Source organism: Sinocyclocheilus anshuiensis, unplaced genomic scaffold, assembly GCF_001515605.1.
Source record: "Sinocyclocheilus anshuiensis isolate Anshui unplaced genomic scaffold, SAMN03320099.WGS_v1.1 scaffold234, whole genome shotgun sequence".
Lineage (NCBI taxonomy): Eukaryota > Metazoa > Chordata > Actinopteri > Cypriniformes > Cyprinidae > Sinocyclocheilus > Sinocyclocheilus anshuiensis.
In genome coordinates, this window is record NW_015544165.1 from 1,711,159 (window position 1) to 1,727,354 (window position 16,196).

General features: G+C 42.8%; 1 protein-coding gene across 5 annotated transcripts in view; it reads right to left on the reverse strand.

Annotated features, from left to right (window-relative positions):
* Window positions 1-277: 277 nt before the first annotated feature.
* The window catches only part of LOC107695802 (histone-lysine N-methyltransferase 2D-like), a 40,238-nt gene continuing 24,319 nt past the window's right edge, over window positions 278-16,196 (reverse strand). For all 5 annotated transcript variants that reach the window (XM_016495853.1, XM_016495854.1, XM_016495855.1 and 2 more), the window contains exons 33-54: window positions 15,637-15,764; window positions 13,726-15,524; window positions 13,508-13,631; window positions 13,123-13,210; window positions 12,984-13,044; window positions 12,391-12,623; window positions 9,340-12,300; window positions 9,113-9,256; window positions 8,831-8,995; window positions 7,030-7,165; window positions 6,858-6,939; window positions 6,591-6,766; window positions 6,380-6,504; window positions 6,154-6,289; window positions 5,919-6,034; window positions 4,501-5,821; window positions 4,261-4,397; window positions 3,622-3,752; window positions 3,244-3,529; window positions 3,087-3,160; window positions 2,896-3,004; window positions 278-2,804 (exon numbers count right to left, since the gene is read on the reverse strand). In XM_016495853.1, the coding sequence (XP_016351339.1) occupies window positions 2,712-2,804; window positions 2,896-3,004; window positions 3,087-3,160; window positions 3,244-3,529; window positions 3,622-3,752; window positions 4,261-4,397; window positions 4,501-5,821; window positions 5,919-6,034; window positions 6,154-6,289; window positions 6,380-6,504; window positions 6,591-6,766; window positions 6,858-6,939; window positions 7,030-7,165; window positions 8,831-8,995; window positions 9,113-9,256; window positions 9,340-12,300; window positions 12,391-12,623; window positions 12,984-13,044; window positions 13,123-13,210; window positions 13,508-13,631; window positions 13,726-15,524; window positions 15,637-15,764 (8,625 nt within the window). In that variant the 3' untranslated portion in view covers window positions 278-2,711. The remainder of the gene's footprint in view (window positions 2,805-2,895; window positions 3,005-3,086; window positions 3,161-3,243; window positions 3,530-3,621; window positions 3,753-4,260; window positions 4,398-4,500; window positions 5,822-5,918; window positions 6,035-6,153; window positions 6,290-6,379; window positions 6,505-6,590; window positions 6,767-6,857; window positions 6,940-7,029; window positions 7,166-8,830; window positions 8,996-9,112; window positions 9,257-9,339; window positions 12,301-12,390; window positions 12,624-12,983; window positions 13,045-13,122; window positions 13,211-13,507; window positions 13,632-13,725; window positions 15,525-15,636; window positions 15,765-16,196) is intronic.

Consider the following 16,196-nt stretch of genomic DNA (forward strand, 5'->3'; position numbering starts at 1 on the left):
AATTTTACGTGACCACATAGAAAACTTTATATTTAAAATGCGTTTTATTTTTCTTTACAAGAAAGAAAGCAGAGACAAAGAAATAAATGGAGGGCTGGGAGGGAAGGGGATAGGCGTATATAAAGAGATGCAACCTCTGACGTCAAAAAATATGTACAATTCAAAATTATATCCATACAAAACATGCCACATACAATAAAAATGACCATTTGATTCATCTTCCCTAAAAGTAGCTCTGCTGTACAGTTGCAGCATCTTTTTTAAAAAGTAGATCAAGTTGAAAACCAAAATCAGGATTTATTTAATTACAACACGTGTAGAGAGCTTAAATTAAGAGATTTTAAAAGAACAAAGGGGGGCAAAGAGTCACTCAAGCTAAAATTCAGTAAGCGCCTGTGTTTAATAACAGACAACCCTTAAAAGAATCAATGCTAGTTCGGAGGATGTATAAATAAAATAATGCTGAGTGCAATTCACATGTAATTAATGAAGATATTTTTGATCAATGAAGTCATACCATTTTCCGGCTCTGCGGCCTTTTCATAAATCATATAAAACATTACATTCTACAGGGAGGAGAGGGGAAGAAAACAACAGGACACAAATTAAAAACAGTATCATCTTGGGAGATTCAAGATTTCTCATTTACTGTATATGCTAATTAAACTGTCACTGATTCAAGGACAGGGTTCAGTAATTCACAAGCAGTAGCATAAATAAAAGAAATATACGTGAACAATATTACATAAATACACAAATGCTATGCACCATTTTACTGCTGTTTCTTTCAAAAAAAAAAAATCTATTTCCATTAAAAGACTGCATGAATCCCATCTTAAATGTTTGCCATTCACCACAACCAGTCTTCCAAAATTCATTAGTGAAGACAAGAGAAACATCACACCTTTTTAGTTAAAATGTATATGGTCTTGTAGGAAAAACAACGCAGATAGAAAAAAGAAGTTAAATGCAAAAACACTCTGATTCATATACATAAAGATATTACTTAGTTTGCCATTTTACATATATTTATAGATATATACACATTTAGTTTTCTGATAAAATGATATCCAGTGGTTGCTTTTTTTCATGAACTTTATCTCTCTACAATTTTGAATTTGATTAAAAAGGGGCTGGATAAAGAGTTTAGACCCCTATTATGTACAGTTTATACATTTTGCATTTATTCTTAATGTGAGGTCATAAGTCCCGGGAGAAAAGAACAAAGTAGCATGGGCTATGTGGAGACTTTGTTCAGCTCCCTTCTTTGAAATTCAACCGTTTTAAATTACTTGAATATAAAAGAAAATAGAAATGCCCTTTTTAAGTCTTCCTCCGTCACTGCATCAAGCCTGTAGACTGTGCTACCACTATCAAACCACAATACATAGATTTAGATACAACCGGCCATCAGCAGGCAGAGAAAGACTCACTACAGTAAGTTTACAACAGTCCACTATCACAGAAGGGAAGAGGCTTTACACCCAAGAGTCCTGGTTGGAGTGATGAGATCCGAACGGCGACCTAATGAACGCAGGATGGAAGGATTCAAGATGGGAAAACATGTCAAGCGCAGTGGCAGTCTTGCATCATTTTGCCCTATAATCTTTCAAATTGCACCAACGTAGATCCGCACTGTGGCCCTTTCTCATAATTTGCTCCATTGCCAAGAACACGAGAGAATCCAGATGAACGTTTCTACACTAAAAGCATGATCTGCATGTGTGTCGACGCAGCTACATGATATCTACAGTCGGAAAAAGGTGGCCTCCAAGACACCCGTTTTGATTGCTCTAAGTAATGCATCGTCATATACTGTATCTCACTTGTATAATCAAATCAAAAAGAGTTGCACTGGCTCACTATTGTAGTCATCAGAAAGCAAAATATAGATAGAAGCAAACCTGCTGCTTAAGTTTCCCTGCTTATCCGAGAAGGCAATTGCCATGGACATTCCTGCCTTCCCCTTTCCACAGTAGCACTTAACAGTTTAATACAAAGCAGTGACGTCCCACAAACTCAATGAGGTAGACTGGGTGAAATAAACCCACCTTTTAACTCAATATAATAAAACATCTGGTGCCTTTCGAGCCACAGGTCAATAGTATTTCGACATTATCTCATCACAGTTCTACGCAGAGCCACTCCAGGATTGTCTTGCCAATGTCCATGACCTTCATTGATGATTTGATGGGAGAGTGTTCGTCTGGGGTGACGGAAATGGTGGTAGCGGAAAGGATAGGTCCAAGCTAAAGTGTACTAGTTCATTTTTGAGTACTTACATGGCTTTAGTCAAACATCTTCACTGAGTTCTAGTCTAAGTGTATTGATATGCTATAGCTTCAGTTATTTTGGTAGATGTCGAAGGGATCGATTGCAGCCAGAGTCAGCTTATTGTAGGAGGAAACAGTGAAGGAAGTAGAGGTGCTTCTGGCAGAGGTGTATTTTTTTTAAATCAACACGAAAGATTCAAGCAGGTCCAATACCTTTGAGCTCATCTGTAAAAGGTTGTGGCATCAAAAGTTTAATCTTCAAAGCTTTGGCTCTTGTTGTGATTAACAAAGTCTTGTCGTTCAGGTGACTGAGAGTGAACTGTTCTTCCTCAATTTAGAGCAGCTTATTAACTGGATAGTAAGAATATAACAGGCTTTGGCGCAGGAGTGTTCTGGCACCAGGGAGCAAAGACGGGTCGGACTCTTTCTCTGTCCCTATTAGTTCATCCACTTTCTGCAATTCCAGGCTCCACAATGGCAGGGGATCTTGTGCTGATCGTCCTCGAAGTCAAACTGATAGTCATACGTCAGCTAAAATAGATTGAGAGAGGACAATACAGTGTTATACTGAGGAACAGCACTGAAAGCACTGCCAAAAAAGAAAAAGATTACTGTAACTAACCTCTTCACCCTTCGGGATCCTGCGACTAGAAATGATGATGATCTTGTCCTCTTTGTCAAACGTCACAACTTCCGCGACACAGTTGGGTGCACACGAATGATTGACATAACTAGGGGAGAGAAAGAAATCAGAAACTAAGACCCAAACCAAACACTTGGATTGCAAGAACGGCACAGGAAGTATGATCTTACCGGGCAGGACCGCCAGTTAAGGTGGCATCAATCACATGCTCGTTATTAATGCGGAACATGTAGATCCCACGGTTCTGATTGAGGAAAACGACAAGTTTAGAAGAAAAAGAAAAAAAAACTAGAGCAAATATATGGTGAAAGCTTGACATCTACAAACCTGCTCCTCGTAAATCTTCTCTCTGCGATTTGCAACCTCGTTGCGAATGATGGTTCCAATGTACTCAATGACCATGGTGTGTTTTTCAAGGTCTTTAGCAGCGTACAGACCCAGTCCTTGAATGCGAGAACGGGCCAGGTACACATTGTTCTTCCACTCTGTCTTCAACCGACGATACTGAGAAGATTTGGAATGAACAAACTGCTTGCTGTATGGGGTGTTGATCTCTCCTGTAAATGTGCTCTGATAGGCTTTGGACATACTCGTGCTGTTCAGAGTATGAGGCCTGAGAAGCAGAATAAAGTTACATTAGAACCTTACAATCTCCAAACCTTACTTTTCTGACACATAAGGTCTTCAGTTTCTTTTGTTCATTACCTTTTGCAGTGGGTGAGAACTCTGGGTTCTGATCGTGCACAGCCTGTAGGATTGATCATGAGTGGAAGCTCCATGAGAGGATGGCGGCCATATCGGAACGTATAATTCTGACAGTTTTCCACACCAGGAAGCTGAAGGACATGGGTAAATAACAAAAAATGTAATAATATTGTTTATTATAATAATCAAGTCATTTAAGAAAAATGATTGTTACTAGGCATGGGAAACTATTCTGATTTCAGTTCCTCATAACGATTATGGTTCCATCATTTTTTTTTTTTTTTTAAGAAATTCAATTTATCTGACAATTTAGATAAAGTAAATAACAAATAGATGTGAAAAAGTATTTTTAGAGGCAGCACAAATGTAATCCGATAACTGGCCTTAACTATACATTAGACAACAATACTAAACTGTGGTGACATACATTTCATTAACACAGTAAAATGCTTTTCTGTCCACATCAGCAGAAGAATGTTTGTGCACGACCGGTTAACAAATGAATGTCATTTAGTTTAGGGTTTTTTTTTTTTTTTTATATATTGAAACCAAGTGATGTGCATTTTTTAACCATTCTTTTGTTAATGATCCTGAATAAAAACAATTCTCTGTTAACATCCATACTTATTAATTTCTCACCGATTCAGTGATTCGCATCACTGCGTGGACAGTGAGTCCATACATCTCTTCTCCTTTGACATGCTCGGTGAAGAGTTTCAACATGGCTGCTTCATCACGCAGCTTGGCAACCTGCTGCACAATCTTGGACCAAATTCCTGAAGTGCAGTGGAATGACATTAGCATGACGCAGCAAGATCAAACACTCCATTAGCATTACATTTACAGTCCTTTCGGAAAATAAACTTAAGATTTACATACCATCTGGAGTGGTGTCTCGGAAGTGCAGGTCTTCATACCCGTGCTCCAGCACACGCACTTCAAACAGGGGCCTGCCGTCCTGCTCACTGATACGACATCGGTAGCGACATCTGCGGTTTGGCACACGAGTGCTCCAGTAAATGCGTGTGGCCTCGTAGCCCACTGGAAAGATAGCAGTTGGTGAGTGAAACACAACCATCTGGCAGGGCAAGAGCTGGCCCACGGCATGGAAGATGAGCCCGCCAACACGGAACATGTGAATACGGTCACCACGTTGTAGGATGCTTGCAATCTGCTTCACCTCATCTCGTTCGATGTAGACGCGTCGAAAAACAGCAAAACTGCTAAGCTCCTCTTCACTGGGGCCTTTAAGCTTGTGCTGGGTGCAAAGCATAGTTTTGTCTTTGAAAAACATGCAGCGTGCCCGGATGGCACAGGCAAAATGATAAACATTCGGGCAGCGCAAACGATTGCAGCTGTTAGTAGCACCCGTCTTCTGACAGTAGGCACAGCGGGTGCGTAGTCCACGCCGAAGGGCAACCTCCACGTTAATAAGTGCACCGCCCTGGGTCTCGTACACCTCAGTGGACCACAGAGCACAGTTAAGATGCACCCACAGATCAACATCGATGTTAAGCAAGCGTGCTGGACCATCTGTGGCACCATCTCCCTCCTCATGGCAGAAGCAGCACTTGCGCTTGTCACGGGGCATCTTGTCTGGTTTCAGCGTAATGCGGAGGCGCTCCATGAGCTCGGAAACTTCACGGCTGTTCTCTTTCTTAGACCCTCCCTTACGAATAGTGATGACTATCTGGAGACGCTTCCAGCGAAGACCCTTCCATTTTTTAACCTTGGGTCGTTCTTCTTCTTCATCAGAAAGAGGCCTGCTACGGTGTTTGATGGGCTTGAGGGATATCTCCATTGTGGGGGAGTCTAGAAGAGGAGAACTGGCTGGAGCAGGAGGCTGTTCTTCTTCTGATGGAGCAGCTTGGGGAAGGACCACAGGCTCCTGAGATTCAGACTCCACTGTAACTGGGGAGCTGTGAGACTCCAGTTTAACAATAGATTCCGTTTTGGCAGGAGCACTTGGGCTTGCGGAAGGGGATGATGTAGTCTGAACTGGTGCATCTGGTTCAGGTTTGGGCTCAGGTTGAGTGATATTTTCTGGCTCAGCTACAGCAGATGATGGGGGTGGAGGTGGTGATGGTGATGGAGGTGGAGAAACCTCAACAGGAATGACAGGCAGGTGGCGCACATCCAGATCTGAAACGTTCGTCATGTAACAGTGCTGAGCAGGTCTATCTTCTTGCTCTTGGCATTCCTGCAAATATGTGAAAATGTCAGAAGAAATGTAATGTACTTCTCAAAAGCAAGAAGACCTTTACGAAAAACATAAATGAAATTCTCAGGAAACTCACCTGTTTGATGAGAGCAAGAATATCAACTTGTTTCCTCAGGGTACACCCTGGGAGGGAAACATCAAATTGCTTAAGCCATTCTGCATCATGGCTTGCAGAAGTGTCTGCCTTCATACCTGATATAAAAAAAAATAAATAAATAAAAAACACAAACAGAGCATAAGAAAAAACAAAGCAGCAGCTAAACATTTAGCCAAAACTTTGAGAATATTGAATGACAGCTTGAGTGCATTACCTGGGTTGGAAGTGTCAGGTACTTTCCCAGGTCCAACACCTGCTCTACCTGGACTCTGGGGAAAAGCTGCCTCGTAGGAACTTGGCATACGTATGTGCAGCAGTTGGGCAACAGCCAACATCACTGTGTTGATATTCTGTTAGGAGAAATAAAAAAAATACTTAAATCTTGTCATACAAAATTAACTAGGGCTTTTGTAGTGGTAGATATTTAGAGATTTAAATACCTTTGCCGCAGCTGATGAAAGCATGAAAGTTACAGACACTTCATTGTTTTTGGTTTTGTCCCACTGGCTGGATGAGGCCACAACTTTTCCATCCACTGACTCAAACGGTTTTGTCTCGGGGAAACCTGCACATGGGTAGGATCAGCAAGTCAGTCAGTCATTAAAGATTAAAGCAAACAAAATAAAATTGTTTCCAAATGGTACCACATACTTGGAATGGCAGAACGAGGAATAATGGGGATAACGGGAGAGATGGCCCTCTCATCTTCCTCCTCTTTGGGATCCAACAGATGGGGGAAGCGTGTTGTCTCATCACCTAGTTGGCTTTCAGGTGAGGATGCGGGCACAACGCTGTCTGGAGCATCACTGTCATCATCGCTCTCCATCCTGAGTTGAGAGAATCGATTAGTGCGCTGACATACACAGAAGGTTAAGATTAGTTGTTTTGTGGAACTGTATTTTAGAGCTGGTAATTTACCGTATATCTTCATTTTGGTTGTGAGGTGGAGTAGGGAGAGCTGCTAGTATGTCTACACTCTTTACTTCCTCTGGAACAGAACCTTCAAGTACAAGGGGGAAAAAAATTCTGTGCAAAAATTGTCACATTCAAACTGGCTCACTAATGAATCAGAATCAATACTATGTCTTACCCATGGTATCCTCTGATGCCTCTGTCTCTTTCTGACCTTCTGCTAGTGTCACTCCGTTTAGAAGCTTATGCTGCACAGAAGGTGGTGGAGTTGGAGGAAGTGATGATGGTGGTGTTGGAGGATTGCTGAGGTTGTTCTAAAACAAAAAACACCAAAGAACATTTCAAAATATGGGTATTTTACATGTTGGAAAAAGAATTTAAAAAGTGCTGCAGTCTTTACAATCTGGTTGCATCTTAAGAACTTGTTTACAAGAGTATCAAACCTCTATGCACACCTTGGCAATAAATCGCCATTGGCTAGTAAATTTTTTAGTTTACTCGCAAGAGTAATATGTATACAGTGGTGTGAAAAAGTGTTGGCCCCCTTCCTGATTTCTTATTTTTTTGCATGTCTGTCACACTTTAATGTTTCAGATCATCAAACAAATTTAAATATTAGTCAAAGAATACACAAGTAAACACAACATGCAATTTTTAAATGAAGGTTTTTATTATTAAGGGAAAACAAAATCCAAAACTACATGGCCCTGTGTGAAGAAGTGTTTGCCCCCCTGTTAAAACTGTGGTTTATCACACCTGAGTTCAATTTCTCTAGCCACACCCAGGCCTGATTACTGCCACACCTGTTCGCAATCAAGAAATCTCTTAAATAGGACCTGCCTGACAAAGTGAAGTAGACCAAAAGATCCTCAAAAGCTAGACATCATGCTGAGATCCAAAGAAATTCAGAAACAAATGAGAAAGAAAGTAATTGAGATCTATCAGTCTGGAAAAGGTTATAAAGCCATTTCTAAAGCTTTGGGACTCCAGCGAACCACAGTGAGAGCCATTATTCACAAATGGCAAAAACATGGAACAGTGGAGAACCTTCCCAGGAGTGGCCGGCCGACCAAAATTACCCCAAGAGCACAGCGACGACTCATCCAAGAGGTCACAAAAGACCCCACAACAACATCCAAAGAACTGCAGGCCTCACTTGCCTCAGTTAAGGTCAGTGTTCATGACTCCACCATAAGAAAGAGACTGGGCAAAAATGGTCTGCATGGCAGAGTTCCAAGACGAAAACCGCTGCTGAGCAAAAAGAACATAAAGGCTCGTCTTATATATATATACACACACATATACATATATATACGTGTTCTCTTGACCTGATTTGCTGAAATGAAAACAGTGACGGTAATAGGTGAGCGCCAGCCAATGAGACTGCCGTTTGCGCATTAGTTCCACCCACTAACCGAAGAAACCAGAAGTGGGCTGAATAATTCCAAATGAACTCCACTATTTTGACAGGAAAATACAACAAAGAATATAATTTACATGTAGCGCATTAATTCTACATGATAAGTAAGACTTGCTCTGCCTCTCTTTGCATGTGTGAGAGAAACACTGAGTGCTGACAGCTAAGAGACGGCAAGTTGGCGCCTTCACACTAGGGTTTACGGTGTGGCAAATATGCTGCGCATCCATTGAAATGAATTGGAATAATGCGCTTTAAATACAGAGCGAAACTCAGTATTCAAAATGAGTGAAGGCGAGTGAAATATGTTAAACTTAGCCTGTAACTCAAACACTGGTGTGTGAAATCTAACAAGTTATTGGCCAATGGCTAACGACAGACATTATCTGGTCGCCTAGAATGGAAATTTATTTGCATATGCGAGTGATTTACTCGCATTGTAGAGGGTTGAGTACTCTGAAAGTCTTTGGAATTCCCAGAATGAGGATCACATACACAGCCCAGTGTAGACAGTCTTCTGTTGCGTACTAAAAGGTATACAAAATGGCAAATTATAATGTACCTTTGTAAGAAGTTGGGAATAGTAGTCTGGAATATTGTCCAGCATAGCATTTCCAAATGAGCCTTTTAACTGGGCCTTGGCATTGGCTGGGCTGCTGCCAAAAGGAGCAAAAAAATCCAGACTAGCTGCAATGGAAGGCTCCATCAAAGGAAGAAGAGAAAGTCCCTGTGGGTTAACCATAAGAGAGCAATGGTTTAACATAAAAATAATCCAAATTTATCATAGCTATGCATCATTCTTAAAACAGAAATCAAATATATTTAATAAGCCAATGCCACATACTTGTTTCAGCTGCTTCATTATTGCCTCAGTTTTTCCAACCTCTTCTTTCTTGGTTTTCTTTCTAGAGTTTGGCCCACGCTCTCCAGCTTTTGTGGTACGTTTGGCCTTGACTATCGGAGTTCTCTTTGTGAGGGATTGCAGATCCTAAAAACAGTAGCAGATAAAAATTATAAGCTCAAAAAAATGTATAATACATACACACAATCAAGTGATTTTCTTGGTCGTACCTCCATGTTTCGCGGTGTTCCTTGAAGCTTCTGCTCCAGCATTGCCAGTTTGCTATTGATGTGCCCATTTATCTCATTATGAATGCCATCTGAGGGCCTCTGAGAAGCCATTTGTACGTTTTTGGTTCGAAGGAGTTTCTGCAGAAGCTGTTGGCCAGTCTCTGTCCTTTGAATTTGGGATCCGAGATCTCCTGCTTGATTTCTAGAGCCCAGAATAGCACAGTTTGCAATAGCAATGGCACTGACTGTCTCTCCAGAAATTTCTCTCTTTATGCCATCAGAATGGGCCTCTACACTACCTCCTGTGTCACACTGGACTTCACGTGGTTCCTGTTTGATGTTTTGCAGTGTCATTTCACTAAGCAGTTGAGTTGGTTTAGACATATGACCGTCAGATACTTGAGCAGCAGTTGTTGCTTGGTGTGGGTTCTGTGCCAACTGAGGAGACGGACCATTGAGTGGAAAAGGAGCTGAAAGAGTTTCAGTGTTGGGGCTCTGAGTCTTGGCAGCTGGAGATCTCATAGGTGAAGCTATTGATCCCCCTGTCTGGCTAAAGGGGCTACTCTTTCCTACAACACTATCTGGCCTAGAAGGCGATGACAAGTGACTGGAGAAAGACAGGGTGCCTGGCTCAGGTTTATGTGCAGATGCTGGGCTTGAACCAGGTTCTGGAACAGAAGACCCTGCAGGAGAACCCACATGAGAGGGAGAGGCTTGAAAGGGGCTCAGTGCCGTTGCCACATGGGATTGTTGTTGCTGAAGGTGTTGGGGGCCTGGTGGAGTCTGAGACATTCTCATGAGCCTTTGCGGATTAGAAAGCGGGCTTCCAGGAGAACCCTGACCCACTAACTGACGAGGAGACATTGGTCTAGCCATATGTCCAGGTGCCGTGGCACGAACTTGACCCATTACTGGCCTGGGTACTTGACCCCTCATCATCTGATGCTGATGTACTTGTTGCTGTTGTAGCATCTGCTGCTGCTGGGCACTATTGATGTACTGAGGCAAAGATCCTTGAGAAGGCTGTTGCATAGCCCCTGAAACACTTTGATGAAACTGTGGAGCCATACCAGGTAATTGTCCCATTGTTCCTGATTGCTGTTGAGCGCCAGCTGGACCGTGTTTGCCTACTAATGCAAAGCGGTGCTGCTGTTGTTGGATTTCAAGACCTGGCATCCGTGTACCAACTGGAGGCCCCTGTGGGACCTGGGGACGCATTTGTCCCTGAACCTGACCTTGCATTCTTAGCATCTGGCCTTGTTGTAGCTGTCGCTGAGCAATCATTGCCTGAATTTGCTGCAACTGTTGGCTAGGAGTCAGGTGACGCAGTTGGGGGTTCTGAGCAATGAAGGTCTGAATGTTAATAGGGGCACGTATTTGCCCTGCCGGAGCACCAGGCCTTGGAGTCATCATCATCTGCTGGCCTCTAGAAATGCCCATCTGTTGAGTCAAGAGAGCTTGCTGATGTTGATTTGAAATGCCGGCCATTGTACTTTGAGTCTGACCACTATTTTGGCCAAGCATATCCTGTGGTTGTTGTGCAGCAATCTGACCAGCTTGCTGTTGTGCCATAAAGCACATTTGCTGATCTTCCTGTTTTATTTGTATGGTGTTCTGGGTCTGAAGACCAAGTTGAATCTGTTGTTGCTGTGGTTGTACTTTAAGATGAGATCCAGCCTGTTGGTTGCCCACAAAACCATGTTGTTCTGCTACTCCGATATTCTGGTTTGATTGAGGCTGTGCTGTCTGTTGTTGACCCAGAAAAGCATGTGGTTGCTGTGGCTGTCCAACACCACATTTCTGCTCTCCACTAGATCCATGTTGTTGCATCTGAAGTGGTGTAGGAGGTCCACCCTGCTGGGGGGGTGTTTTTGGACTAAGTAGTCCTCCATCTTTACGGTCAGGATTTTGAAGATCTTGGACACCTTGCTGTAAGTTCTCAGCAACCCCTTGGGTACTCCCCGATGGTGGAGTTTCTAAAGCTCTTTGTGGCTCAGAGGGCCCAACCTGCGTTGGTTGTTTCAGTTGTGAAATTTGTTGCTGCTGAAGTTGAGCAAGGTTTTTTGCAGCATTCTGTTGCTGTTGTGACATGAGTATGCGCTGAGCCATTACACTCTGCTGTTGAGACGTGAGTTGGGCTGGTGGCCCCCTAACATCATGCTGTCCACCCGGCCCATGTTGATCCATCAAACCCTGAGGTCTCTGAAGCTGCTGAACAATTTGTTGATTACCAACCATACCCCCCTGTGGATGTCCTGCCATTATATTTACATTTTGAGTCACTGGCTGGCCCAAGACATTATGTTGCATCTGCCCAATAACCTGGTTTCCCATCATACCTGGAGTCGTTTGCATTAACCCCTGCTGATTTTGCTGGTTATTCATTAATCCTTGTTGTAAGTTTGTTTGCTGCTGGCCCATATTGACCACCAAAACTTGGGTTGGCTGGTTGCCCATGGCTCCAGGCTGTTGATTCACTATGCCAGGCTGCTGAGGTTGATGCGACATAGGCTGCTGCCCCATCATCAACTGTTGTTGTTGCTGCTGCTGCATTTTTTGGACCATCTGCATTCTTTGCTGTAACTGTCGCTCCTGTATGACTCTTGGATCTGGTCCTTGTGCTCCAGGGGCTTGTTGGAAAAAACCAGGAGGTGGGACTGGTTGCACAGTGCCAGCTCCGAGTGGGAGAGAAGGCTGGGCTCCACCAAAAGGTTGCATTTGTGGCATTCTAACTGGCATCCCTCCCTGAGGCACCCCTACTTGAGGCATTCCTCCAGGTGGCTGACCAATAATTGGACCTCCTTGTTGGCCCATAATCATTTGTCCAGGCATTTTGGAAAGCATGTGGGGCGCCTGTGTAGAGGGCCCAGGAGCTAGTATGGAAGACCCTTGCTGATGCTGCTGTTGTTTGCTTCGGTACTCTGCAATAAGATTGGTGTGCTCCTTTTGCTGTTTACGCACCTGGAAAAGCAAATTTCATTGTTATTAGCTGAATGACTTTGAAGACAACAAAATCTCTCTCATTTGTTAGTAAAAAGATATTTTGCATACCTGGTCCAACTGTTTCTGGATCTTACTTTGTTCCTCAGTGACGAGTTTGAGTTTTTCAGCATCTGCTTCTGCAAATTCACGTCCAGCTTTCTTTGCAGTACGCTGCTTGGCACACAGAGCTTTACGGGATTTACGATGTGCTCCAATTTGCTCTTCTAAGAACTTCAACTGCATTTGCAGCAACTGCTGGGTGTGCACAAGCCATTCTTCATATTGGTGTTGCTCAGCATCATCTGTTATAAGTGTGATGGCCCAAGAACATTAACAGCATGAAATAAACTGAACTGTCTATAACCTAAATGCAGAATGTGTGCGTATATACTTTGCACAATTTTGAGCAACCTATGTTTTCTACTATGCAACACATAGTCAGACTTCCATGTTATAATCTGGACTCTGAAATTGTGTCCAATTTTTGCAACCAGAAATTAGAACTCCATTTTATTGACTGGATAGTTTTCTGCTCTGCTAAAATCATAGGACTCTAAATGTGTGTTTACACAGGGAACGTAATATAATAAATAAGGGAAAGGGTAATAATAGCATTGAAGGGGTGGTATGCTAAAAAAAAAAAATTGAAATGCAAAACATACTGATGATGCCAAATTGCGGAGGATTTGGTCTTGTTTGAACCTGGTTGCTACCTTCTCCTTCCTGAAATAGTAGGATTAAGGTTAAGATACTATATTAAATTCAAATGAAATGTGAACTACAGAAGAATACTAAACCTACCTTGGAAGACCCAGGTGCAAACTGAGCCTGGGAATCCTCATTTCCAGGGGCTGAGGTTAGCCTCTGAGCCAAAAGAGATACTTGTTGCCTAAAGTTAAATAAAACCTAAATTAAATCTGAAACAGAACTGAAGTGAGCAATTCCGTTGAAATATCAACCAGCAAATTATTTAACAAAGGAACAAAACCACTTCTAAATCCAAATCATACATTTAGATCTAAATTACTGTATTAAAGAGCTATAATAGATGTGAGGTAAATGCATAATGCATCTACCACATATGAGCTGTGCACCAAATTATTCAAATTCAAATTATGAAAGAAAAAATTTTGCATATTTCATGAAGTATAATGCATCTCTCAAAAGGTCATGTCCATTTCTGTACCTATTCATTCCTGGTGGTACACCCATAGGATCTTGAGCCAACACTCTTTTAATTCCTTTCAGCGCAACCATTTTAGCCTTTGCAATAGGATCCATTATGTCATCTGTCACTAATTTTTCCAGATCTGAGAAAAAGAATATATTTATATTTACAAGAACAAGTTCATTATTGGGATAACCAAAATAAGAATAACCACAAGTTGATGGAACTCAGCATACCTTTATCTGGTAAAAAGTTGCTGGCCAAGTTCTGCTGTTTGACAATATGTGTAGGTGTTGCTGTCTGCTGCTGTGGAGTAAGACCAGGATGAATTCTACCAGGCTGCACACCCCGTAAAACACCTTGCGGTTGTCCCATTGCTGCATGGGGAGGTGAAGGCACTGCAGCACCAATTAACCTCTGCTGCTGTTGTGGTAACATGTGAGGTGGCCTGGGCACCATACCTGCTTGAGGCACTATGCCTTGGGATGGATGGTGGTGCTGTGGCATCATAATTTGATTTGGCCCTTGAGGAGGCTGTTGCTGATTCTGAATGCCGTGAAGTTGACTAGCAATCCCTCCTTGTAGAGCACCTAACTGCTGCTGCTGTTGTTGTTGTTTCTGTAGCTCCTTCTTTTCATGCTCCAAAAGGTCTTGTATTAACAAAGGTAGTTCACTCGCTTCCAGTGAGCTTTCTACTTTGTCAAGATCATCTGCTGTAGAGTGGTGGCCAGCATCTGGCAATCCAAGTGGATCATCACCCAGGTCCGGATGTGGTGCAGTTGGTGGAAAAGACTGGCTGGGAAGAGGATAAGGTATACCACCTAAACGGACGGTGTTCAAAGAAGCAGTTGCAGTCTCTGGTTGATTAGAGGCTTTTGTTCCACTGAGCAAAACAGACACAGTTGCACTAATGTCATCTTTAACTGGAGCTTGTCCTGACTGTGGTTGTTCAATCAATCCCTTGTCTTCAAGTTTGACAGAGGATAGCCTAATGGCATCAGAAGACTCTACCTTTGGAGTACTGGTAGATGAACTCTCAGTCTTTAAAGGTGGTTGAGTGGCAGTTGTGTGCGTGTCCTTGGAAGCTATATCCACTTTTGGTTTCTCTTCCACCTTGATTTCTACATTAGCAGAAGACCCTGGTCCTTCTCCCTCTGCTTCTACAAGTCGCAACTGGTCAGAGAAAACATCTTTGGGATCACCCTGATCAAGCTCAGGGTCAGTGTAAGCCAGCAAATCAAATTCATCACTGTTGAGCAGATCATCCAAATGAGGATCATTGGTCTCAAGATTGTCAAGGTTTCCCAAATCATCATCACCTTTATCAGGATCCAGGTCAAGAGTAGCAAGATCATCATCCTCCACTCCAGTTTCTGCCACTGTATCACCTAGCCCTAGGTCAGACTCAGGCAGGTCAACTGGATTCACAACAGTCCGCTGACCTCTTATTGTACTTGTTTGAGGAAGCTGTTGAGTAGTAGTGTGAGAAATGGGAGTTTTGGGTGTAGTAGTTGGCACCTGCTGCGGCTGTAGTTGAGACTGAGAAGGGGGTACATTGCTTTGTTGTTGCATCAGTAGGTTCATGCCACCCGGCTGTAACCCAATTCTGGGACCACGCATTCCCTCCGCTGAAGCATCCAGAGATGGGTGTAAATTCTGCTGAACAAAAGCAGCATTCATTTCCTGCTGTGGAAGAAACATGCGAGGTCTAGGTATAGGCACCCTTTGCATAAACTGAGAGCCCAGTGGCATCCTCTGTAAATTATGCCTCAGCTCTATAAACTGAGGTGGAGCTCCCGACACATGGCTTCGTACAGCCTCTGTGCCAGTGCCTGGAACCCCTGTCAAAGGATTGGGCATATTCGGCATGGACTGAATGTTGAGAGGATTGTTGATGGGAGTATTAAGGTGCTGCCTGGGAACAGCTTCCATCATAGATGGTTGTGGGAACCTCCGCGGAGCACCTTGGTTTTGCCACTGTGCAGGATATGGTGGACGAGAATACATCCCCTGAGAAATATTGGGCCCAGCTTGCCTACAAGAAAAGCGTTGATTATGAAATGATCAGTTGTGGAAGTAACATGCACAAGCATTGTGTAAAAACACACAGTAATCAAAATCAGTAGCATTTATTTAGTTCAGTCTACCTTAATGCACTGGGGTCCATAGTTGCTGGTGTCCCAGAAGGAGGTGGGCGGCAAAGCTTTTCATCCATTGCTCCCACTGGCGGAGGCATCCTGGTGGCAAGGGCTGCCTGAGCAACCACAGCTCTGTCCTGATGGACAAAAGATGATGTTATGCCAACTAACAAAACACTTTTGGCTGTTTACTGTAGGGTTGCATGATCAATAGAAACAAAACAAAAAATGAAAATCATGATATGGCTTAGTGTGATTATCAAATCACAAAGACCGCGAATTAGTTAAATAAATGTTGCTCCACATGAACTCATCTTTGTATGTGCTCTGAGTTTGGGTTGTTTACAGCATGCATTTGAGAATGCAATATGTACCAACCATTTTCCCAGACTTGTAATGAGAAGCACTTATAAACTGTCTGGTGTCAACAAAAGAGAAGCTTTAAAGCCTTGTGATTTTCCACCAAAATAAAAGCTTGATGGATTAACATTTGAAAATAAATAAAGACCGCCATAAATATCAGTGTTGGAATAAGTTGACAGTTGAATTGTAAAATAAAATGATATAAT